The following is a 25,254-nucleotide window of genomic DNA, read 5'->3' as shown; positions in this document are numbered from 1 at the left end:
ACTTTTGTTTTCAGGTGAAGAGATGAACCCAGACTAACAGGCTGAGAGTCTGCTGGAAAAGCAGTTTGGCAACGTTTAGCATGCATTGAAATGTTTGTTCTGATTCTGGGGAGATCAAACGAGCTCTGCAGCTTCAAAACTCTGTTTAGACTTTAAGTTTATCTGAATTTTATGTGTGGCCTAAAGGCTGTGCTTTTTAAATAGGACACTTTGTTCTGTCTTCTTCCTTTGCTTTTCATCCATCTCTCTACCCATCTTCTTTTTCTGTCAACCCACTCGTTCCCATTTCTTCCCCTTCACATCCTGCAGGGCTGATCATCTCCCTGCAGCTGCTGAGGGGCGACATGGAGCAGGTCCGCAGAGAAAACCCGCTCATTTTCAGCAGGGGGGTGGCCATCACACGCAAACTGGGATTCCCAGATGTCATCATGCCCGGTGAGTCACGTATCCAGCTTCATGCAGGCCTACCCATCGCAGCGCAGCGGGCTGTCCACCTCAACACTTCTATTCTTAGTTTACGTAAGCACACAGCAGAGATGGGCTCCGTGAATAACACGTAAAATAAATAAAAACAACAATTCAGGTTTGAATCATGTAAATGGGTCAGACAGGAATAGAAAAAGTGCTGAATGTCTGGGCGGGTTTTGTACATCTCTACCTTCTGCTTTTGAAGAAGGGAGCAAAAACACGTACCTGTTGAGCTGAAGCACAGAGAAAAGGTGCAGTGTTGCAGGTGTTCTTCTCGAGCAGGCATTTTGTAAACAGTTTTATTTCTTGCAGCTATAAAAATCTTCAAAAGCTTTGTTTGGCTTTCAAAGAGGCCTTTGGATCAATGTCCAAGTTCCAAACAAAGAAAGAGAATTTAGATTTGAGGTCCAGGATCCCTGAAAATAAACAAGTGACTTCAAGGCTGGACAGATGGACAGAACCACAGAAGCTGATCTGCGCTCCTGCCGGGCTGCTGCTTAATTTAGATTCCTACATGGGAGCAACAAAGGAGTGAATCTGGTTTTTCCAGCAGGAACGTCTCCAAAGCACTGGTCGAAGTAAACAGTTTCCCAGAATTGGACCCGCTTTGTGATATTCCTGTGTTAGCTTCCTCTTCTGAGAGCTATAAATCCATTACAGGGAGACCGAATGTGTCAGTTTGCATCTCTCCACTGACTTCATTTTAATTACAGTGGAGCTTCTCCTCCTGTAATATGTTAAAATGTTTGTGAAGACCTTCAAAGCTGTAAATGTGTTATTATTTAATAACCCAATAAACTGAGTTACAGGCTTGTAGATATTTAAGTCCACAGATGTATTTTTCATAAGTGTGGAAATCTCTTTCAGCAGTACTTAGCTTAAGTCACTTTGATGATTTAATGTGTCTTGTTGTACAGCTTCCCAGCTGTTTCTGTCGGTGTGTAAAAGATAATTTAATCTTCTCAACAAGTGCACTGCCTGCTGTCAGAGACGTGTTAGGCATGCACGCTCATTTATTTATCAGTCTTAGCTCTTATCTGCCCCAGAGGAGTGACATCATTTAGTCCAGCCCCTCTGCAGGAGACTGGAGCTCAAACTATCTGGTCCTGGGTGAGGAACCAGACAAAGAGTGATTCAAATGATTTGCCATGGGAGACCCTGCCAGGGACAAATCCCCCCACCCCTGAAAAAAAAATATATATATATAAAAATCTCCACCACAATAAGGTAGTGATCGTGGTAGTGAACATGGAAATGTCGAGTGTTAATCAGACCTTTAGAAATCATTGCTGTGGCGCTGTGAGCAGATGTACACACAGTGCAGCAGCTTCTGGAGGAAGTAAGAACCAGGGGGCAGAAAAATCTGGCAAAAGAAAATAAAAATGGCAAATGTTTGATAAATCTTAGAGAAAGCAAAACAAATGAAAATAAAAAATATATCGTGATGTCTCACTGTGAGGGACTCATAGACTTCTTTAGACCATGTTGGAGGTTTTCTTGGTGCACTGTGGAGTTTAAATATGTGAATTTGTTTCCAACTTCACTTTGAAAAGTAAAATATTATAGTTCCTTAAGTTTTCTCTCATAAATTTGCAGCTGACACAAAGATTTTACATTTTTATGTTTGAGAAAACTTTTATTTCCATATCTGGATTTTAGGTTTTATGCCTCGTTTTTCCAACTGGCTGCAGCCTGATAAAGAAACCACAAAGATGGACAAGTGTGTGTTTGTGTGTGAATGCTGCAGCAGGCTGATATCACATCCAGGCAGCAGCTGGATTTACATACAAAAAGCATCTCACTGTTTACTTTTTGTATCCACTGCTTGCAGCTTCATTCAGTTAAAGAAACCTTACCTGTCCCACATTCATGCTTACTTTTTAGATTTAGCAGAAATACCAAACACTGATGCTGCTGAAGCTAAAGTGCTATGATCTCCACAGTCTCCTGTTAATTCATTTATGCAGCCTGTAAAATATGTGACCTCAGAAAATATTCAACATCCCGCATTTATGTGCTTGACAAGAGAGGCTTTCTTAGAGGCACAATTTCAGCCCCAAATATAATTTCTCCTCTGGTCTGTGGTGCTGCTTGTCCGGTGAGATAGTTATGATGCGAGCTGCCATGTTTTAGAGCTGCAGAAATGTCTGTTGCTCTTCAATAGACAGGGCTGAAAAATGAAGCTGAGGGCAAAAAACTGCAGTTCCTCTAAAAGCAAGTCAGTCCCTTAGACTTCCTGTTAACTTTACAGCAGGAAATAAACATTCTTACAGCCTGCTACAGAAATTATTCAAAGCTTTTACCCCGTCGTGCCAGCTGTCAGGAGTTAATCTTTACATAATTACAAGAAGTGCTTTGAATACATCATCATTACCATAGATTCATCTGTACCACATCAGGTCCTTTTGTAGCAGCCCTGCAAGCCAATCGTTTGCTTTGTATTTAACTTTCGCCTTTAGAAATAAAGGACACGAGTCGAGCAGCTTCATAGTCCAGCTCATGAACCTGCTGTGCTGCTCTCATTGGTGAATACTCTTAATGATGATGAGCTTAACAGGTAAACAAATGAACGCTTACATTAAGCTTCCCTCTACAGCAAACAGGAAGAAAACAGCAGGGCTGCACATCCCACAGGCACCAGTGTCTTTCACACACATTAACCACTGCTCCCCTCAGGCAGTGATGGAGTGAGTGTTTAACTCCCATCTTTATACATTAAAGGTGACACCTCCTCTATGAGGACGAGCGGGGAGTGATAAATGAGTCCGCACACGTCCACACAGGTCGTTAGTCTTATGTGTGTCAGCTTAAAATGTGTGCGACACACCGCGCCTGCTTTGAGATTACGGACGTTTGCATCTTTGTTGCATCTTTACAAATAAAACAACCATGTGCGCTGGTGTTTGACACATATTAGTCTGCATTAACATGTCTCTGCTGGTCCAGGTGACATCCGTAACGACCTGTACCTGACACTGGAGCGAGGAGATTTTGAGAGGGGAGGGAAAAGCGTTCAGAAGAACATCGAGGTGACCATATATGTGCTTTACGCCGACGGAGAAATCCTCAAGGTAGGGAAACGTTCCTGCTGTAAAAAGCCTTCTTTTGTCCATTTAGTGGTACATAATATAAACAGACGTTCAGCATCTTTCTTCTTCTAACAAAAAAAACAAGTCTTTCATCAGTTTGAAGTTGTGCCTAATGTTAAACTTTAGGCTGGTTTATAGCAGTAAGTTTCTTTAAAGGCAGCAGAGAATTTGTAGCTCACAGCAAACATGTTTCTGGTGTTTTGATGGTTTAGTTCAAGTTTAGAGTAGAATTAGCAAACAATTAAAACACACTAAGTAACAGCTGCAGCAGATGAACCACTTCAATGTTTTTTGGAGATGAAATGACCTGTTTTATTGGACTGTAAGAGTAAAGTTGTTGTAAGTTAGAATAAAGTTAGAATAAATGAGCAGTATAATCCACTATCAGCTCTTTTATGTGTGTGAAATCCACGTTGTTGACCGTGCACACTTCAGTACATGCTTTTAGTTTCTGTGCCGGTCTCATGATTTCTTGGGTACCTGCTGCCCCCTGTAGGTTCAAACCTCATATAAAGAAACTAAAACACTTTAAAGCAGTAAAACACCAGGGCAAACATCCGCCTGCTTTACAGGTGAAAATAGAGCAACAGGACCGCTGAGTCTTTGATTTTATTTATTTTCTGCTGTGTTTCACTTGCATCTATTTGAAAGACTGAGTGTAAACACAAAAAATATTTTATGAGCTGGAATGTGCAGAAAATAGGTTTAAATGTTAAACTAATTTCTTCCAGTCAGAGAATGTTGCATATAATTTAATGTTTGCTTGATGCATAAAGTTAAAAGATTAAAACTAATAAAACAAGTTTTAAAAAGAGACTTTTCCATCTGATTATATTTTGTATGATGGATTATGTAGAAAAAGTAGAATTGGGCTGAAAGATCTATCACTTTATCACCTCTTCAGGTTGTAAATCGTGTTTTTAAAAAGTAACTAAGTAACTAAGTGATTAATTACTTTTGAAAATAAGTAATCAGTAAAGTAACCGGATTACTTTTTGGGGAAGTAATCAGTAATTAGTTACTTGACCAACACTGCACACAAGTAGTCTCAGTGATAACAAACAATATTACTTACAGATGATTAACAGAGGTGAAACTGCCCAATGCCAGCATACGACTGTCTGTAATAACTGTGTATTTTCAATAGTGTCTATAACATCTTGCAGGCTACTGTCTGCTATAACAGCTTGTATGTGGATGGAGGTCAGACCCTCCACTGAGCATCGTATGAAGGATTACACCAACATGTCATCCGCCTTCACTGTGCTGCCCAATAATAATCCTAGAGAGAAGGAAGCCCCCCCCCTTATTTTAGCGAACTTTAAGGTTTTATATCTAATTTGGAGCCTTTTACCTTGTCATATGTGTCTGACAACATTTTGTCCCATTGATTAAATTGTTTCTGGCTTATTTCTATTGGCACTGTTTGAAATAAATATAATAATTTGGGTAGTATATTCATTTTATTCCAATCTATTCTCAAATATAAACTTAAGTTAGATTAAATTCCATCTCGCTATATCTTCCTCGATTTTCTTTTGTATTGGTGAATAATTTCTTTCTAATAGTTCTGTGAGATCCTTATGTATTATAACTCCCAAATATTTAAAATACTGTGAGGAAAGGGCACAAAAGAACCTGCGTAGACCACATGATGGATTCAAACCCAGGAACCTTCCTGCTGTGAGGCAACAGTGCTAACCACTGCTTGGTATTTTTTCTGGTGATTCCCAAAAAAATAGAATTTATGTTCTAAATAATTCCTGTACTAATTTTACATCAAATATGAGTGCTGGCTCATGACTTTTGCACAGACTGAATGTAAGACAGTGGTTCACATCTCCATCAGTCCCTGCTGTCCAGCTCTACGTCTAACTTTATCTCTCCGTTGGATCCTATTTCCTTGGCACGTTCTGCTCCTGGCTTTTCTTGAGTTTTCAGATGTTTTAGTTTCCCTGCAGAAATGAAAGAACTGGTTCAACATTAGATGTTCTTCATCGTCACTTAAGAACATATGATGAGCTCAGTGCACTGATATGACCTGACAGTGTGAAACTAAAGCCTTTTTTAAAGTATGCAGGCAGGCTGAAAGGCCGTCTATTTGAATTAGATATAATCTTCATAGCCTGCGACACGTTTCTTACATGTTACGATGAATCTGACTGAACTGATCACTACAGAAGAGTTGTGTCAGAAACAGCTGAGCCAACAAAGGCACAAGTGGAGTGTTGGACCCACTCTCAGTGACAGTAAATGCATTTCTCTGTGCTGACGATGAGATATCCTGATCACACATCTCTGAAATCTTATCGGTTTTTAAACTAAACTGCTAACTGAGGTGAGCTTATTGAAAAGCTCATTAGCAGATGATCAATAGTCTGAACAGCCTGAGTCAAAAACAGAGAAAACTGCTGTTCTGGCAAAATTAAAAAAATAAAAATAAATTAAATTTGAATGCAGTTGATCAGAGTAATCGCATCACTAACCAGCCGACTTCTGAGTGATGTTTGTGTTTGTCTCATGCACAGCACGGCCGTTGGTGGCACCTTTGTCCGATGTTTCTCCACACTGGCTCAAACTTACGGGCTCTGCAGTTTGAGGTTCACGTTGGAATGAGTCTGTAGAAATAAACAAGTTCATGCTTCAGTGTTTTTCATAAATGTTATCATTTAACTTCCAACTTTTCCACCAAAAACAAGCCAGCCTATCACACCTTTCTTAAAGGTTCCCATTCAAATACATTTCCACTCCTTGACTTCGCTTACCTGAAGGACCCCTTTCAGTTGACCTTTGAGTATCACTCAAATGTGTTGTGTGCTCAGCTGGCCCAGGTGTTGGTGCGTCACGGTTGTTGGGGCCGCTCTGGTCCACGGTTTCTCCACACTTGCTACGGGTACTGGGACTCAGAACTGTGGTGTACGGTCCACAGCGATCTGAGTCAAACACACAAAAAACACACAACTTTATGTTTCTGTCCTTTTACAGACTGATCATATTGTCACATTATTTTTAATTTACAGTATGTAGGTTCAAATTTAACTGTGTATAACCTTAATAGCATAACCACCAGTCAGTCTAACTCTATTGTTGTACCACCTTTCATGATGGTACGACAGGACAGATGGAAACTGTTGTTTCCCTTTATGAACAAATCAGATAATTACTCAAAACTTAAATAACTAGTTTAGATTTTAGTCTTATTTAGCATTTACCCTTTATTAGTCACAGTACAAACAGGAAGTATGAGGAAGACTGACACACTTAAATGATACCGGAGAGCTGAATTTGCTTTCATTCTCTCTCAGTAAATGTGTTTATCGCTTATGTGAATGACTGTTTATACTCCAAACTAAATGGTTTTGGGTGTCACTGTGGTTTAGGTTTCCATCTAACAAGCAGAGACAGATTCTGGAAATATCCACTGTCCTGTCTGTGAAAAAATAAAAAACAAACAAACAACAAATAAACAAAAAAAAAAAAAACTAGAAAATAAGAACATTTATGGTTCTGTACTTTTACAGACTGCACACACACACACACACACACACACACACACACACACACACAACCTTGCATGCAGACAGTAAATATTTTTACTGTTAGCTTGGCGTGCTTCTGTCATGGACAGTGCATGGGCCCAGGATCACTGCTCACAGAGCCGTGCACAAACGCAGGTTAAAGCTCCATCGTGGAAAGAATAAGCCACGTGTAATCATGATCTAAACCACCGCTCTGGAAAACTGTTCTGAGGTCAGACAAATCCAAATGTAAAATGATTGTTGGAAAACAAGGATTAAAGAGGGGAGAGACCATCAGTTCAAAAGTCTGCATCTCTAACAGTGCGGTGTTGCATCTATTCACATACCAGAGTCCAGAGTGTTACACGACACACAGAGAAAATGCAAAAACAATAACATGAAATCAGTATTTTTGCACCCTGCAGATGGTTATTAACGTCATTTCTTTTTAAACGTACCTCTCTGACATGTTCCGATGGCGCCGATCGTGAGTAACGTTCCCACAGCTCCAATCAGAATTCCAAGCACAACACTCCAGCCATGAACACTGATCTGATCTGACACTTTGCATTCCTCAAATATTTTCTCTGAAACACATGAAAAACAGCAAGGTTATAAATGTCATACTGTATCCAAAAATACTTTTATTTAAATATAGAAAAACTAATAATAAAACACCAATTTAAACCCAACAAAGAAGAGAAATCTCACCGGGCACATAGATCTCTGCTTTAGTCTGGTGGTGGATGTCCTCCTGCCTGGCTACGCAAACAAACAGGTTAGTTGTTGTCCTGCTAACGGTGGATCTCAGGGAGACGTAGTAGCGTCCTCGCTTTTCAGAGACCTGTGGCTCCTCGGCAGGGAGAACGTTTCCATTGCTGTCCTGCCACTCCAACTTTGGTTTGGGAAAAACGCCTGGAACCTCACATCTCAGCGTCACCCCGTCCTCTGTGACATTAAGTATGGCAGTATATGGTGTCATAGACGCGCCTGTAAATAGAACATCATGTAAATAGTTTGTAGAAATGTGATAATATGACATTTTGTCTACAGCTACTTAAATAGCTTAGAAAAATAAAACCACAGCACGCCAAAAGAATGAACCTAAAATGTGATGAAAATTAAGCCGAAACTTTGGTGGTCAACAGAAACCTAGAAAGTGTTCAGGTTTTGTCCCAGTGTATTAAATCTCCAGCAGCTCCATGCTGACCGCTCATCAAACAGATGCACCACAGATTTCTCTTTTTTCCTCTCTTCAGTCATTAACTTTGCTGATGTATGTTAGTAGCTCATACATCAGCTTTAACCATTTTCACACAGCACAGTAGCACAGCACAGAAGGTAAAAATAGAGTTAAGGCCTGCTTTCAAGTTAGCTAATCAAGAAGTTTCAGACCGGAATGGTAAATGGCCTGTATTTATATAGCGCTTTACTAGTCCCTAAGGACCCCAAAGCGCTTTACACATCCAGTCATCCACCCATTCACACACTGGTGATGGCAGCTACATTGTAGCCACAGCCACCCTGGGGCGCACTGACAGAGGCGAGGCTGCCGGACACTGGCGCCACCGGGCCCTCTGACCACCACCAGTAGGCAACGGGTGAAGTGTCTTGCCCAAGGACACAACGACCGAGACTGTCCGAGCCAGGGCTCGAACCGGCAACCTTCCGATTACAAGGCAAACTCCCAACTCTTGAGCCACGATCACCCACGACCGGAAATGGGGAAAAAACGACACAGACTTTCTCCCTCACTCTTCTATTTCCTCCTGTGTGCAGAGCTGCACATTCACAGCTCTGATGTTCTGTTTGAGTCAGTTAACAAGTATTATAGTGTGTTAGAGCATGCAGGGACAGAACTAATCATGTGCAACGTTCAAATGCAAAACAAGGAAGCAGAGTAAAGTTTGTAACAGCCCACAGAGGAAAAGCAGAGCTGGAGGTCGGTGAAAAAGCAGCCTGCAGATGTGACGTGATTGTGCATGATGTTTGGAAAGTACATCCGATATACAAAATAACAAGTCTCTGCTTCTCATCATCTCAAAGACATTTAAATTTGCAATGTGTGCTGATGGATTACCAACATAAAGACAACACAGAGGTAATGTAGAATACATTTCAGTTCAACCAAATTATGAGAAAAAGTGATGCTAAATAAGTGAGGAATGATTGTTTGAAAGCATGGAAGTAAATACCTGTAGTTAGCAGGACTGGGTACAATTATTAAAATGTTCAGTGAAAATACATTTCAAATGTAATTTTTTGTTCAAGTCACCATATAAATGTCTCCACACAGACGGCTCCTGCAGTAGCGGTGTCAGTTAGCAGTGTGGGAGCGTGGTGTTAGATTTGGTGCCTCCAGTTTAGACGGTCAGACATAAAAACATGATACTCAGGCCTGCAGAGATGAAGTCATTCACACACATTGCAGATTTAGATGTCAGTGACATAATCAAAATCAGGACTCACCAAGAATGTTTTCAGCTAATCTGTCCATGTAGGAGGGACCTTAAAGGCAAAGATGCAGATGGATTACAGCATATCATGGCTGCTGAAAGCTTTCAGACTGAACAGTTTTCATACATTTAAGACTTGAGAGTAAGTTCTTGTACTCAGTCTGTGGGCTCTCTCCCTTTAGGCTTACTGTACAGTTGTATTGCTCACATGAATTCACAGCTGGTCATCTGCTCAGTCTTAGCATTTTTATTATGAACTCAGATTTCTGAGAGCATGCAATCATACAAGTGAAAACCAAAAGCAGGGCTTTTATACATGAGCTGACTGCACAGCCATTCTCTAGTCTTAGCATCCTTTCACTTCTTCACAAAGACATTAATGTATTATTATTTCAGCATGCAAATAAAATTAGTCGCTATGCAGAGAGAAGATTAGGCAAGCTAGGAAATCTGCTAGCAGGTGATTTAGCCCACACAAAGGTGCCTGCCACAGTTTAGTAAGACGGTCAGGTTAGTGAAAGAAAAGGCAAATCACACAAATCTAACACTGTAAACTGTGAACATGTTAACTGTAGGGAATCAAGCTTTGGGTAACACCAGTCACGCTGTGACTTACAGTGTGTACTGAAGAAAGACGGTAAGCAGTGAGCTCAGAGTTAGAAGTCTCTCAGGAAACAGGGCGACTTCTTGCACAGCTGCTGGGGGAAGCATGAGCAAGCACAGAAAAAGGTGTGACTCAAAGCATGCATATATATATAACCTTTTACATAAATATATGTATTAATCTTACAATGAGCATTAATCTCTGGATGTCTTTAGTTTCAGTTTTTTTTAAAAAGAAAATCAGCCACAGTCTGTAATTCAAATCAACATAAGTTTGGCTTATTTAAAAACACTCACTGACAATGAGCTGCACGCTGAACGTTCTCGGGGGGTTGAGCCGTGGAAAAAGACACATGTAGTTCCCACTGTCAGACACCCTGGTGTTGTTGATCCTTATGGAGGCGTTACCGTGTTTCAGTTCTTCTTCCAGGTGAGAGACCCGACCTTTGAACTGCCCATCTTGGCCTGGTCGTCCATTATTGTAATGGACACCAGCATCATACATAAACACCTCCTGATGACCCTTCTTCCAGTCAAACAGGACATTAGTGATGTCCTGTTTGCTGCTGAGAGCACAGGGCAGAACGGCAGCGCTCCCTTCTTCCACGATCACTTTAGTGAGTGTGGGCACTGAAAAACATGTAGAAATAACATGTAAAAATAAATATATACAAACACACATTTTTGTTTGATAATTGATATTGAAATGGCTTTTCTTTAATCACGGTGATACAGCTGTTTTAGGTTCTTAGTTGCCCTGCTTATAATTAAAAGCTACACTTTAGCTATTAGGAAAGGCAGCCATTCATTTTACCTGAATCCTTCAATCTGTCACTTTCTAATGACGTCCATCCATCAGGTTTCTTACCGCATTAATTTCGCCTCTGTCCATCAGCCCACCGGGAAAATTCCCGGTGGGCCAAAAAAACGATTGTCTGCCAAAAACTGATTGCTTGTATTTAAACTGCTATAAATAACTTGTTAGTCTATAATACGTGAAACATATGTCAAATGTATCCCTCATGAATGATATTAAGTCATCCTGAGCCACAAACAACATTCCTGTAAAAAGGTAGATGCCGCAAACAGTTTTTAGCAGGGACTTTTATATATCCTTTATTTGTGCAGTTAAAAAATGTCATTAACATTAAAAATGTCTTTTGTAAGACCGAAGTTCACCGAAATCCATTTACAAACATACATATTACGCATAAAACAAACAAACAAAAAAAAAAAAAAACACGCTGAAACATTGGAAATCAGTTTTTGGCAGGCGATCGCTTTTTGGTACAACGCCAGTCCATGACCTCTAGAAATTTTTATTAATATCTTTAAAATGATAGCAGCACAAACGAAAATTTTTGCAGCACAAACGTTTGATACCACTTTTGTTGGATTTGAAGAAGGTGGGGGGGCCAACTTCACTCACATGTTGGTGTTAATTGTTTGCTGTTTTCGCGATCGAGTCGCGCATGAGGATATCACCAGGTAAACTCGCCACATTTTTAAACACTTTGTTGTTCAACAGCATCAAGACTGACGGAGTGTGTTTGAGATAACCTCACAAGTGTCACAGTTGACACATTTGGCGTTTTTTTGCTGATCCGATAACAGACACCATCTTCTCAAATATCCAGTAACCCACCTGCTGCACGGCACGACTCGACACTTTGCTACTGTACATAAAAGACCGTACAACGTTTTTAGTAATATACATTTTACACAGTGTTACCGGTCAGCGATGTGGTGACGATCAGGATAAGTGCAGCGAAGCGTTTCATTGTTGTCGATTCAGAGAAACTCGTGGAAGTCCCTCTGTTCTGAGCGGATGATCTGATATACTAGTGTCGGTGTTGTTCCCAGACCATGAAAATGTTGTTCCAGGTTCAACATTGGAAGTGACCAATCACATTGTTGTGACGTTATTCTTTTGCGCGCCAAGCCATTCGTGCATTTATGAAATTCCAATGTTGCAAGGACAATATCAATTCTGCTTACTGTTTATTAAAGGGTTACGGTCAGGGTCTGTTGATCGGCGGACAGAGGCGGTTTCACGCAGCTTAAGTACAGTTTTTTGTTTTATGCCGGTGTTTACCGAAGTCGCAAAAGTATGACGTCACAACATTCTGATTGGTCACTTGCAATGTTGATCCTAGAACAACATTTTTTTTAATAAACCTTTATTTAAACATCAGTACAATACAAAATGGAATTAAACAGTACTATATTAATGGTGTTGTACTTACAAAAGAATTCTATGCATAGATAAACAAATACAAGAACAGTATTCAGAAACAACAACATAAATATGCTAGGGGGAAAGTAACTGATCAAGCCAAAGAATAAAGTGATTGAAAGATCTTGATTTTTTCACAAACACCAATAGTTTTTATAGCTTTTGGGTTAGTGGAGTTCTTAATTGAGTTAAGATACTGTACAAGTTCAAAGGAGAATACATAAAAAGAGGGATGTCTTCCTAAACATTTGGACTTGTGAATATGAAATTTAGCCATTAAAAGTAACAAGTTAATCATATATCTGTTATCAAAGTTGAATTGTTTTTGGTTTTTGTGCAGACCAAGCAAAACACATTTCCAAAACAGTAAAACGTTTTAGAGTGACACACAAGTAAGGATTGTTAGGCTGTATGTTGCTGTTGAACATGGCAGAGGACCAATCTGAGTGGCATGACTTGTTAATAAAACTCACTACCCCGTTGGGTAGGAAATAGATATTCTGGAGTCTGTCGTGAATGAGACCAGAATATAACAAGTAGTACTTAATTATGTATTTATTTTGTAGATATATGTAGAAAAAAGTAAAAACGTAAGACATAAAATGATAAACACAGACAATATAAACGCATAATATATGAATCAAATCTGAAAAAAAAAAAACCCACAGTGACAATAAACATTTTAAGTTAGTTGCTGCCCACCAGTGTTGGTCAAGTTACTTGAAAAAAGTAATCAGTAACTAATTACTGATTACTTCCCCAAAAAAGTAATCCTGTTACTTTACTGATTACTTATTTTCAAAAGTAATTAGTTACTTTTTAAAAACACAATTTACAACCTGAAGAGGTGATAAAGTGATAGATCTTTCAGCCCAATTCTACTTTTTCTGCATAATCCATCATACAAAATGTAATCAAATGGAAAAGTCTCTTTTTAAAACTTTTTTTTTAATCTTTTAACTTTATGCATCAAGCAAACATTTAATTATATGCAACATTCTCTGACTTGAATAAATTAGTTTAACATTTAAACCTATTTTCTGCACATTCCAGCTCATAAAATAAAATATTTTTTGTGTTTACACTCAGTCTTTCAAATAGATGCAAGTAAAACACAGCAGAAAATAAATAAAGTCAAAGACTCAGCGGTCCTGTTGCTCTATTTTCACCTGTAAAGCAGGAGTGGGGCAGGCGGAGGTTTACCCTTGGTGCAGGTGTGCCGCGGTCAGTGGAAGAATCCGCGAGTTTCTCTGTGAGTTTCCCATTACGTCGTAGCTACTCGGTGCTTGTTGGAAGTTTAGGGGTTTTTTCGCTGTAAAAAGAAGTTTTCTTCCCACGCACAGCGGACACTAATGTTTTTGTCACTTTTTATGGAATCAAACTCAAAGTAAGGTCAGTACTTCCACGCTTTAAACGCTGCACGCTCACACTCTCTCCCACAATCGATATGTGATCCACTGTTGATCTGCACACAGCTGTTGTCACTAACGTCGCACTCGCTTACGTCATTGTCGTGAGACACTGTCGTGAGACACTCTCGCAAAAAAATCACGGTTTTAGTAACGCAGTAACGCAGCGTTCCTACGGGAAAGTAACGGTAATCTAATTACCGTTTTTGCAATAGTAATCCCTTACTTTACTCGTTACTTGAAAAAAAGTAATCAGATTACAGTAACGCGTTATAAGTAACACGTTACTGCCCATCGCTGCTGCCCACAACTGGCCTTTTTCAAATTTTCAGAGTATGTCACCACAGTTAGAGGTGAGAGAAGACACTGCTCTTTTCAACATGTACAAAAGAAATGCTGAATGACTCACAGCACAACCAAACAGTGTATGTGCTTAGTAAAGGATTGTGTGTGAGTTTTATCCACACATACTTTCTGTATTTGAGTGGATTAAGGTATTTTTTGCTTTTTTCTCACTGGGTAACTCTTCTTCTTCTCTTGGTACATATTTCTGTAACTGCAGTGTCACTGATCTCGTTGTTTGTCTGCTTCTGCACATGCTCCGTAGGACTGCATCAGTCTGGGTTCAGGTGAGCCCAACGTGCCAGAGCACCGCTCCTTTGTGCTCTACCATAACAACAGCCCGCGATGGAGCGAGGTGATCAAACTGCCGATTCCCATCGACCGTTTCAGAGGGTCCCACCTGCGCTTCGAGTTCAGACACTGCTCCAGTGAGTGTGTTACTTGTGTTAATACTGGGGCTGTCATGGCTAATGGGATGATCCGTGTGGAGAAAATAAATGAGGATCCAAGCACAGGCTTATTGTAAAAATAAAACCCAGAACCGTGACAGGTGCATCTGCATTTCTTGGCATGCAGATACAGCAGCTGGCTGCTCACTATAATCCTCCCAGACTGATTAGGTGCTGCTTCAAGCAGGTGGTGACATTTATAGAAAATATATCTAAATATAACATTAAAAGCATAACCAAGTTACTCTTTGACCTTCTTATATGCAGGCTGTATCACTTTGTCTACAATAGTGAAGTAATGAACTGGTTTTCTGAATACATCTCTAATAATCTGAGAGACATTTAACCTCGGTGCTTTTTGACCGAACACTCGGTGCGTTTCTCCTCTCACATGTTCCTTCTTCGTCATTTTCTCTGCAGCAAAGGACAAAGGGGAGAAAAAGCTGTTTGGTTTTGCCTTCACGCCTCTAATGAGAGAGGATGGAACTACTCTCTCTGATGAGAGCCACGAGCTGTATGTCTACAAGGTCAGCTACACTAGAGCTTTTCTGTTTCCTGGCTGCTACTCATCAGCCTTCATCACACGTTCGTCATTTATTCTGCAGAGGAGTCTTTCTGTTGGCTGATGATTGCAGCAGAAATGACAATATTTAGTTAGTATATATGTGAACTGTACTTCAGTAATCTCACAGTATAACTATAAAGTTCACTTTAAATGTTGTGTACACTTTGTACATGATATCCACAACACCTTTACTGTTGCTCACCAAAACTGTACAGCAGGAGTGTCCAACTCCAGGCCTCAGGGCCGTGTCCTGCAGGTTTTAGATCTCACCCTAGGTCAACACACCTGAATCAGACGATTAGTTCATTAACAGGCCTCTGGAGAACTTCAAGACATGTTGAAGAGGTAATTTAACCATTTAAATCAGCTGTGCTGGATCAAGGACACATCTAAAGCCTGCCGGCCCTCGAGGCCTGGAGTTGGACACTCCTGCTGTACAGTGTTCACACACAAGCTTCATGTTTGCAGCTTTTGACTCAGTTTTGCAGCTACACTTTGTCAATGAGGTGCACAGATCTGTTTGAATCACTTTTTCCTTCCTTATTTTCCTCCTTCTCGGTGTCTCGTGTCCTCAGTGTGATGAAAACACGACCTTCAGTAACCACGCCCTCTACCTGGGGCTGCCCTGCTGTAAGGAGGACTTCAACAGCTGTCCCAACATCCCCTCCAGCCTCATTTTCCAGCGCAGCATGAAAGAGACCTTCTGGATTTCCACACAGCTCTCCTCCACCAAGCTCACCCAGAACGGTACGCAGCTGACCTGCAGCCGGCGTTTGAGCCGCTCGTGGATAATGTGCTTAAATATGCACGATTACACGTGAGAATTTCAGACTGTTACACAGAAAAAGGTGTTTTTAATTCCACTGTCACCAAGTGTTTGCATATACGGGCTCGTATGATTGTTGGCGTTTCTTTCTGATATTGTAGTCGTAACCTGACATAAAGCAGCTTGAGGTGACAGCATTAAAGTGAGGAAAAACTGTCACTATCTGTTATGGTTCTGGCATACAGACACCTGCTTTCAGCCGTTGTGCTGCGCTAACAGTGGCTTCCTCATTTATGACAGTTTTTACTCCGTTGTACATATTAAACGGCTGTTTTGCTGCTCACAGGCTGAAGTCTGAATATGAGCCTTTTTCCGTTGTTTTCCTGGTGTTTGACATTCCTGTTGTCTTCCAGTGGACCTCTTGGCCCTGCTGAAGTGGAAGGCCCATCCCGACCGGGTCATGGACATCCTTGGACGGCTTCGGCATGTCAGTGGAGAAGAGATCGTCAAGGTGAGGTTTGAAGTCGAACAGGTGGGGAGATTGTTCTGTTTAATATGTGTAAACACTTGTATCGTGGATCATCATAATATTCTGTAGCTGTGCCAGATTTGCTGTGTAAGACATTTGCCATGTTGCTGGGCAGGACGTGTTTGTTGGTGATCTCTGAGGTGGTTTGAGGTGATTTTTTAAAGCATGTGTTAAAAGAGCTCTACAGGTGTTGTAATACTCCTGTGGTCCCATTAACATTAGCTTGTAGACAACCAGCAACTGGGAGGATACCATGAAAAGGTTTGATTCTTTAAAAATTGTCATGTGGTGTTCATAAATAACTAATAACGGAAATTTTCTTTCCGCCATTATGTAAGCCATTTTCCTCAGCAGGACTTTCAGCAGCTGTTTACTAAACTGAAGACATGTCATTGTGTGTGTGTGTGTGTGTGTGTGTGTGTGTGTGTGTGTGTGTGTGTGTGTGTGTGTGTGTGTGTGTGTGTCTCAGTTTCTTCAGGACATTCTGGACACCTTGTTCTCCATCTTGGATGACAACACAGACAAATATGGGCCGCTGGTTTTTCAGTCATTGGTGAGTGTGGCGTGGGCAGTGCACGAAGAAGGAGAAAATAAAGTAAACAAACAAAAGTAACAAATAATGAGTTTCATTAAATTTAATAATGAGGATTTAGAGACTTGCAGAAGAAACAATCTAATACAGATGAGGCTAACTGTCAGTTTCAGTCCCACTGATGTCATCCTCTGAGTTACTGGAAACAGGAGCTCTGACACACCCTAAACCCTGAAAGCTGAAAGACTTTTTATTCTGTCATTTTTTTTACTCTAATTTCAGTATGACTGTGCAACAGGAATAAGAGTTACAGTTAAATTTGGAAAATGTGGGTGGGTGATGAAAGAAGGTTACGCTGTAACAGGAAAATAAAATACTGTGGGGTCATGATCACATGATCACAAAGAAAGCACTAAAATATAAACAATAACCTGGTGCCTGCACATCTGTAAATACGAGCTGAACAACAACGTATGAAAAGCTCTGTCCAGTCAGAAGCTTCAGCAGGACAATGATCCCAAGCACAGCAGCAGACTGTCGATGACGATGAGAGAGATGAAGTTATTGCTGCATCGTGTGATAGACTTTCACACACTGCCTCTGCACTGTGGCTCAGTTTGTGTTTCATAAGTAATGACATGGTATAAAATGCTATGTGTTCAGGTTCCTCTGAGCTTCTATTTAACTGCTCCAAACATGAGGGCTAGTAGCACCATTTCCTTTTTAAATCTCTTTATAGCTAAACCCTTCGCTTTGAAAGAGGCCGTACTTTTTTCACTGCGACTGTAAATTATGATTCATTTTCTGTGCATTTAAGCGTCACTCAAGCATCACACTCACTGATCACAGTCTCTGTCTGTCTCACAGGTGTTCATTATAAACCTGCTCAGGGACAGTAAATACTACCACTTCAGGCCGGTGATGGACACTTACATCCAGAAGCACTTTGCTGGAGCGTTAGCTTACAAGTGAGTGTTGCTCTCTAACTAACAGCCTGATTGATTAAAGTGTGATTGTATATTCGTGTACACGTCGTTTGCCTTTATTGCAGTTTGACTTCTCCTGGATTTATTTCATCACGGTAGCTCAAGGGCATCAGAGATAAATACAGTATGGAAAACTGGCGTAGGGTTGCATGCTTTTCATGCTCATTTAACTTTGACCTCATCCAGATATATTACATGAGAAGTTTTGCTTTTAGTAAGAGTCTGAAAATTAGTTTTGCACTGACTAAATATTTTATAGAGGATGAAACAAAGATCTCGATCTCGGGTCGACTGGCAGAAAATAAAAAAAGACACATATAGTTATTATAACTGCACAAATTTTAGTTTTTCAGGTCTTTGTGATGTATTTCCGTACATGTTTGGTCCTGCAGAGTGCTGCGACTATCACAACAAAAGGAAAATCTAAGCATTTATTTACAGAGCCATCCTGGGCTGAACGGGTCCTTTATTAAAGTAATGCTACGTTTGCACTCCTTCCAGTGCAGAGAATCAACCCTGTGTGGCTTTTTAAATGTGTTTCAGGGAGCTGATCCGCTGTCTGAAGTGGTACATGGATCGCTCTGCTGAGGTGGTGAGGCAGGACCACATACAGGAAGCCATGAGGGTAAGAGCTCAGTGCCACCTGGGTGGAGCACTGACCTGAACACTGAACTCCGAATAATCAAACACATGAAGGGCTGTTGGCATTTTTCATCTCTTCACTGAGTTTTATATAACAGTCTTCACCATAAAGGCTTTTTAAACAAAAAAACACCTTTTCAACTTTTTAATTCCTCCCACTGGACGTTCTTCTCAGGTAAAATATGACTGCATGCATTCAGAACTACATCAGTGACGTAGCAGAGCTGGGAATAGATGCACCATCCCACACAGATGTGCAGAACGTACCACATTTAGTAGACAAACGCTGCTCAGCACGTTAAAATATTTATCCGACTCAAGCATCCATCCCAAATGGGTCACACTGTCATGTAAAAAGTGGACGGCGTGAATTATTGAGGACAGCTTTGACACATGCTGCAGTCTCCAGATTTATCTTTTATAAACTGCGTCCAAGGAGTTTTAGCCTGTTTCTGTCTGCTTTATTCTTCCACTAACTTTCTTAACCATTGCTGTAAACAAGGAGCAGCCCAGATGCTGCAGATGTTTCTGTCCTGGTGCATCCTGGGATCTCTGTCCAGATACAAATAGGATCTTGTCTCCTGCAGATGTGATAAAGGCGTAAGCTCCAGATGAAAAGAACACTTTTAATTATCTGTAGCTGGTAGGTTTTGCAAAAAGAAAAGGAAAAAAAGAAAACAAAACTAGACTTAAAGCCAGCAAACATTTTGAGTAAGCAGTCTTCAGACTTCAGAATTTGATCTCACATCCTGATAACCACGCGTTTCACCAAACCAGCCTCAGTGGGGATTTCACAGTTTGTAACTCAGACATGCTTTTGACACACAGTCATTGGTTAATGTGGACACGCAGTCCTGTAAAAAACTTACGTGCAACCTTACTGCCAGCTGCAAATGTGCATGTTTGACTATCATCATGTTCAACCCGTGCAATCCTCAGAGGGTTTGCAAAACACCAAAAAGCTCCGTCTCAGACTCGAAAGCCTCGGTTAGCATGTTAAATTTTAAAGTTCACGACAGCACAGTCAGAAGGTTTGCCAGGAGAAAATCTCTTCTCTGATTTGCATCTGAACAAACCACAAAGATTTGTGAACTAAAGTGTTCGTATTGCACTGCACCATGTTTGGGTAAAACCAACACAGGATATCAGCACAAACAGCTCAGACAGAGGTGGAGCTGTGCATCAATGAGTCTCGCAAACCCACAAGAACAAGAGCACGAGCTAAATGAGCGGCCGAAGTTCCCCCACAACCATGTGACAGAGTGATGAGTTTACAGACAGTTTTATGTCTTCTGTGCATTTGCACAGAATGGCACAATGTGGAAGTATAAAAACGAGATTAATACACTGAACTAAACTAAAAACTAAAACTGGTTGTGAAGCAATAAAAAAAAGGAAACTAGAAAAACAAGCTAACTGAAAATAATGTCGTTAAATAAAATTTACAGGAAGTCTTTTTAAGTCTTTGTCAGTTTGGTCATATTTGTCACTAAAAGCATCGTTGGCGTTCATGTTATTAAAACCTGGACAAGCTACATGATTGTGAGTCAAAGTTTGTGTTTTAGTCTCTGTTCTGAACTCTGAGGAAACCCTCCTGTTCATTTAAAATAAGTAATCTGATGCTCGAACTAAGAGAAACTAAAGCTTAAAGTGGGAATATTTCATTTAACTTAAATTACCCATCCTTTAAAAAAAGTGTACACGGCTCCCTCGCTACATCGCGGTTCACTTTTCGTAGCCTCGATGTTTCGCCGATTTTTTTAGTGCAATTTTCACGTTGTTTTTTGTTTTTGCAGCGCATTGCGTTCTGCGTCCTGATTGGCTGTAGACCATTTTCAATCAATCTCGTGCCGTGTCTCCTGTACTGCACAGAATGCGTTCAGCTTGTCAATTTACATAAATCTTTGCAAGACAACAAACACAACAGTGTCGACGTCAAAGGATTCTAAGGAGCATTAAGTGAAACAAAGTAGTCAGATAAGTCAAACTTCACCCAACTCATTCTTCTTGCTTCCTTTACGTCCGTACCATTGATCGATAAATGTTGAATTCTCTGGCAGCTGCTCTGTTCCCGTGTTCTGGACCTGAAAACAGGGTTTTATCTTTGGTTTCTTTAGCATAGCATAGCATCTTTATTTATAACGCACTTTACATCCAACAATGTTGACCAAAGTGCTACAAATATAAAACAGAGAGGAAACAGTTTAAATTACATATATATATATAATACTGGACGTATTCTTCTACGAAGGTTTGAACTTTAAGAGTTTAAACGAGAGAAATGTGTGAAAATGTTCATGCCTGTCTGAGAAAAGTGTATAAAGTGTGTAGTGAGGCGGTTTCACAGCCTTAAAACATCTATGATAGTTGTAAAAAACAAAACGTTCGCTACTTCGCAGATTTCACCTTTCGCAGGTTATCAACATCCGTGATAAACGAGGGAACACTGTACTCCTAAAACATTTGAGGTTTGTGTTTCTCCTAGAACAAAAAAAAACCCCGAGTGAATATTTCATGCTTCTCTTTTCTTTGTTTGCACGTCCTCTCAGGCTTTGGAGTATCTGTTCAAGTTCATCATCCAGTCTCGGATCCTTTACTCTCGGGCCACGTGTGGCATGGAGGAGGAGCAGTTTCGCACCAGCGTCCAAGAACTCTTTCAGTCGATCCGCTTCGTCCTCAGCCTGGACAGCCGCAACTCCGAGACGCTCATCTTCACTCAGGTGAGGAAACTTGGAACAAAAACATTTTTCTTCCTTGTTTATGAAGCAGACAAAAATCGTTTATTGTTGTGATTTTGATGTTGAAACTGTTGTGTCGTCATAGTTTACAGTAGACAGCTAACAGTAAAATGCACTTTAGTTTAGCTGCTTCCCATCTTCTTGTAGTTGCCTTAATCTGACTTTTATTTCACTTCTGTTCCTTTTTCCACTTGTACCTCGCATCTTTCCTTGTTTCCTTTCCTCATCTTCTCTTTCAATTTCCCCTAAATCTTTGCTCCTTCAATTGGGTCCCTATTATTCCTCCTGGGTCTCCTCCACACCCAAATACCACAGGGCCCCCAGCCTTGTCCGGGCCCAAATCAAGTCCCAGGTCCCGGCGCCGGGCTTCCCGCTCCCTTAGCACTAGCTCCTGCCCCGGGCCAACTGCAGTCCACTGTCCCAGGACAGGTTCCTGGCAGCGGACAGGCCAACTGCACTCAGGCCGTGAGCGCCAACGCTCTGCGGCCGACTCCGCTGTCAGTAAGTAAACGTCTGGAAGAAACCCACAGCACCCCTTTAACCCCGTGAAGCCCAGAGTCCCATTTCACCTCAGAGAGCTCTAACCACACGCACACCTGTGGTCCTCCGCACACACGTCCCGGCTGATATAACACACAAGTACACGATGTCCTCTTGCACTCGCTGGTCACACACGTCCTCTGACTGAGAGCATGTTTGTTAATGACATCCATCCTGATAACTCTTCACTTCACTCGCTGTAGAGACAAAAATATTTCTTGGCTGTAAACGCGTCTCTGCTGTCCTTAGATCCAGGCTCACGTGGCCTTTACAGGTACTGCAGGATTTGGACTTTTTCAGCCTTGATTCACGCAATAAGAACAAACTCGTTGAAATAAATTAATCTCATGTACTTCTTCCTATTTTTCAATGAGGCCTCTAAACATTTTCCAAAATTCACAATTTTCACCAGAAGAACTCTTAAAGAAAACATTAAAAAGTGGAACTAAAACTGAAGTATTTGCCCAGGACCTCATAGGCTTAGATTATCTTTATTTTTAGAAGAGGTGAAATATTGTTAGTAAAAATACAAAGAGTGGAGAAGAAGTTTTCATCCAGAGTTCAGCAGCTTTCAGTTTTGTGCTGCTTTGAGTCCAGTTCACACCAGAATGAACCTGTTTGTCCAAAACGCCACGTCTGCTGCAGCTTCTTTGTGCTAAAATCCGTCTTTGTGTCCGTTCACTCTGTTTGAACCATGTTATTAATGATTGATACCCCTGACTTGCTAGTGTGTGTGCTTTGTCTTCCTTTTTTCAAACCTTTCACTTCCAGCTCTGGTTTGTTTTCTGCTGTGGAATAACTTCTGTGTGCCTCTTCGTACGAGCTGTTTTGTAAAAACTGTAATAGCTGAATCTGAACAGATGTCTACCTGCTGACCTGTGTGGATTTATGACTCCTTGTGTGGGTTGGCACCTCTCTCCTGTGGACACTCCAGTCACTGAAACCAGGATTGTTCCTTATAACCGACTCCTTCTCTCTCTCGTTCACTCGAACCTTTTTTTTTTACTAACTCCCCCTGCTGCCCTCCTCCCTAAATGAACCTCTCCCCTCTTGTCATTAACACCTCTTCTGTCCCTAATTTCATTCTCAGGCTGCACTTTTGAACTCGTTCCCAGCCATCTTTGATGAGCTGCTGCAGATGTTTACGGTGCAAGAGGTGGCCGAGTTTGTGCGCGGCACCCTGGGCAGCATGCCGTCCACGGTGCACATAGGACAGTCCATGGATGTGGTCAAGCTGCAGTCCATAGCTCGGACCGTGGACAGCCGGCTCTTCTCTTTCCCAGGTAAATGTTTGGATTCATTCATGCGTTAATGTAATGCGCTGTGATTTTTGCCACAGGACTATTAAAATCAAAATAAAGGTTGTGAATGACTTTAAAAACAAACAAAAGCGAGTCAAACATGCAGCAACCCAAATACATCATCAACTAGAGGTCCATCAGTTCATTCTCTTAACAGCTGATAGTTTGGGGTCCCAGCAGTCACAGAGGGTCACAGGGCTGACACAGAGTGACAACAAACTCTCACATCCACCTGTGGCCAAATTAAAATCACCCGTCTACATAACCAACATGTTGTGGAACTGCTGTATGGTTCAGACACGTGTATTTGTCTCAGTGTAAAGTAACGTTACCTTTCCTCGTTTTTTAATAAGGCTCATTTACATAGTGGAGATTCCTTACTGTCACCACAGCTCTGTGCGACGTGCTGCACGTTTACCATCTCTGAACAGGGAACGCTAATCTAAAGAGGTTATGTCCCCAAATTGAAGAGACAGTTACAACCTGACATTTTCAATTTTGGGTTTCGCTCTAAATCGTGAACCCACACAAATGCAAAAGAGTCTATATGACTCAGAACTGAATGTGTTAATGTGAAGGTGAGACAAAATTAATGCCTGACAGTTTCAGTACCACCAGCTGATGCTGAATAGTCTCAAACTGACACATCAAAATTCTTTCTGGTGAAACTTTGTTCGAACCCTCCTGGGGGAGGACCTCCGCACGGCACGTCTGCTAACGTTGCTAAACAACATTTCTGCTGTGTAATCGGCCACGAAGCCGTTCAAATGCAGATAATAAGTGACTTTGTTATGTCGGCGTTGTCTCTGGTGTTTGTGTGTAGTTAACCTGTCATTGCCTCCCTGTTTTTTTTCTCCCCACTGACTTTAAATGTTTCTAAAATCTGTTTCATGGCACTAACTTGACAGTAACCTTTAACCTGTAGCTACAAAAGCTTGAAGAGCTGCACAGTTTTCAGATGGATTTGTTTCAGGACATGAACCAGACCAGAGGAGCAGGAGGCCGACTCCCTCTGAGCAGCATCGCTGCTGTTCCAGTGAACAGCAGCGATGTTGTTGGGTTACGATCCACAGACACCCTAACCGCCATAATGTAACGTGTGCGTGGTCCTTCTCAAATAAACCTGAACTGAAGTAAACTTGTGTGTCTGTTTTGTGTTCCCTCAGAGTCTCGGAGGATCCTACTTCCTGTGGTCCTCCATCACATCCACCTGCACTTGAGGCAACAGAAAGAGCTTCTCATCTGCTCTGGAATACTCAGCTCTATATTCTCTATCATCAAGACCAGCTCGCTGGTAACACGCACACACACACATGCACACACACACACACACACACGCTCGAAACACCGCTGCATTTAAATCTGAGTGTCATTGTGGGGTTTGAAAGGGCACTCACCCCAGAAGCTAGAAGAAAGAAGTCATTCCCAGCTGAGGCCAGTCCTGGCTTTGTTGAAGGTGAACCAGATGGGTCCTTTGTTTTCCCATGAGCCTCTGCTCCACCAAATGTCCGTGCCTTTGCAAGAAAAGTAAATCCATGTTTACAGCTGCATATTCAACAAATCAATAAGCACCTTCTGTGTGTTTTCATAATGACTTTTCATTGACCTGAATAAGAAACATCATGAGGCTAAGGAAGGATTTGAAGGAGAAATCATACAGAGACAAACATGATGTTCAGACTGTGGCTGCAGTTGTGTGATGGTGGTCTTTGTTGATGTGGCGCTGCTGTGGTTAGAACATGAACAGGAAGCCCACCGTAAATACTTCAGACTTGCTGTTTCATGTGAACTGAACGAACAGAACTTCAATGCTTAGAGTTTTATTGTCATTGTGCAGTTTCTTGCACAGCGAAGTTGGGTAGCTGGAGCACAAATGTGCAAAAGTAAAGAAGAGAAAACACTATGCAACGAGGGAAGAAAAAGCAATATATATGTGAGTGAACTACATACATGCTGTATGCATAGAAACACTGAAACAGAAACATTGTGGGGCTGTATACAAGGGCAGTTATATAATATAATACATAAATAAATAAGGGTGGAGGGGCTATGATCATTTAGGGTGGAGATGATAATTCCACTGAG

General features: G+C 41.2%; 2 protein-coding genes across 13 annotated transcripts in view; one reads left to right on the top strand and one right to left on the bottom strand.

Annotated features, from left to right (window-relative positions):
* The window catches only part of LOC101477666 (dedicator of cytokinesis protein 3), a 239,469-nt gene that overhangs the window by 189,673 nt on the left and 24,542 nt on the right, over positions 1–25,254 (top strand). For 8 of the 11 annotated variants that reach the window (XM_076884364.1, XM_076884363.1, XM_076884362.1 and 5 more), the window contains 13 exons: positions 310–435; positions 3,415–3,539; positions 14,387–14,549; positions 14,991–15,097; positions 15,711–15,882; positions 16,315–16,412; positions 16,900–16,983; positions 17,830–17,930; positions 18,492–18,573; positions 21,140–21,310; positions 21,644–21,829; positions 22,959–23,151; positions 24,336–24,463. In XM_076884364.1, coding sequence (XP_076740479.1) covers positions 310–435; positions 3,415–3,539; positions 14,387–14,549; positions 14,991–15,097; positions 15,711–15,882; positions 16,315–16,412; positions 16,900–16,983; positions 17,830–17,930; positions 18,492–18,573; positions 21,140–21,310; positions 21,644–21,829; positions 22,959–23,151; positions 24,336–24,463 — 1,736 coding nt within the window. The remainder of the gene's footprint in view (positions 1–309; positions 436–3,414; positions 3,540–14,386; positions 14,550–14,990; positions 15,098–15,710; positions 15,883–16,314; positions 16,413–16,899; positions 16,984–17,829; positions 17,931–18,491; positions 18,574–21,139; positions 21,311–21,643; positions 21,830–22,958; positions 23,152–24,335; positions 24,464–25,254) is intronic. The other 3 variants (XM_076884370.1, XM_076884369.1, XM_076884367.1) reach the window with 1 other exon arrangement.
* LOC101477202 (programmed cell death 1 ligand 1) lies at positions 3,534–12,010 on the bottom strand. Of its 2 annotated transcripts, XM_004559010.3 has the most exons (8): positions 11,867–12,010; positions 10,432–10,764; positions 9,545–9,583; positions 7,787–8,065; positions 7,534–7,662; positions 6,323–6,490; positions 6,044–6,175; positions 3,534–5,512 (listed from the first exon to the last, which is right to left on the bottom strand). In XM_004559010.3, the coding sequence occupies exons 1-8, from the start codon at positions 11,913–11,915 to the stop codon at positions 5,403–5,405; spliced, it is 1,239 nt and encodes a 412-aa protein (XP_004559067.2). In that variant the 5' UTR covers positions 11,916–12,010; the 3' UTR covers positions 3,534–5,402. The 2 variants fall into 2 exon arrangements, with proteins under 2 accessions (XP_004559067.2, XP_004559068.2); XM_004559011.3 differs by lacking the exon at positions 9,545–9,583.

Source organism: Maylandia zebra, linkage group LG5 (assembly GCF_041146795.1).
Source record: "Maylandia zebra isolate NMK-2024a linkage group LG5, Mzebra_GT3a, whole genome shotgun sequence".
Taxonomy (NCBI): Eukaryota; Metazoa; Chordata; class Actinopteri; order Cichliformes; family Cichlidae; genus Maylandia; species Maylandia zebra.
Note: the sequence above shows the minus strand (reverse complement) of the source record. Positions and strands in the feature narration are given on the sequence as shown.

Excerpts from the sequence above, each read along its gene's own strand:
- LOC101477202 (XM_004559010.3), bottom strand. The coding sequence starts at position 11,915 with ATGAAACGCTTCGCTGCACTTATCCTGATCGTCACCACATCGCTGACC. Across the intron at positions 6,491-7,533 it reads CATCGGAACATGTCAGAGAG|ATCGCTGTGGACCGTACACC; the intron begins GTACGTTTAAAA and ends TGTTTGACTCAG. Across the intron at positions 6,176-6,322 it reads AACTGAAAGGGGTCCTTCAG|ACTCATTCCAACGTGAACCT; the intron begins GTAAGCGAAGTC and ends TTATTTCTACAG.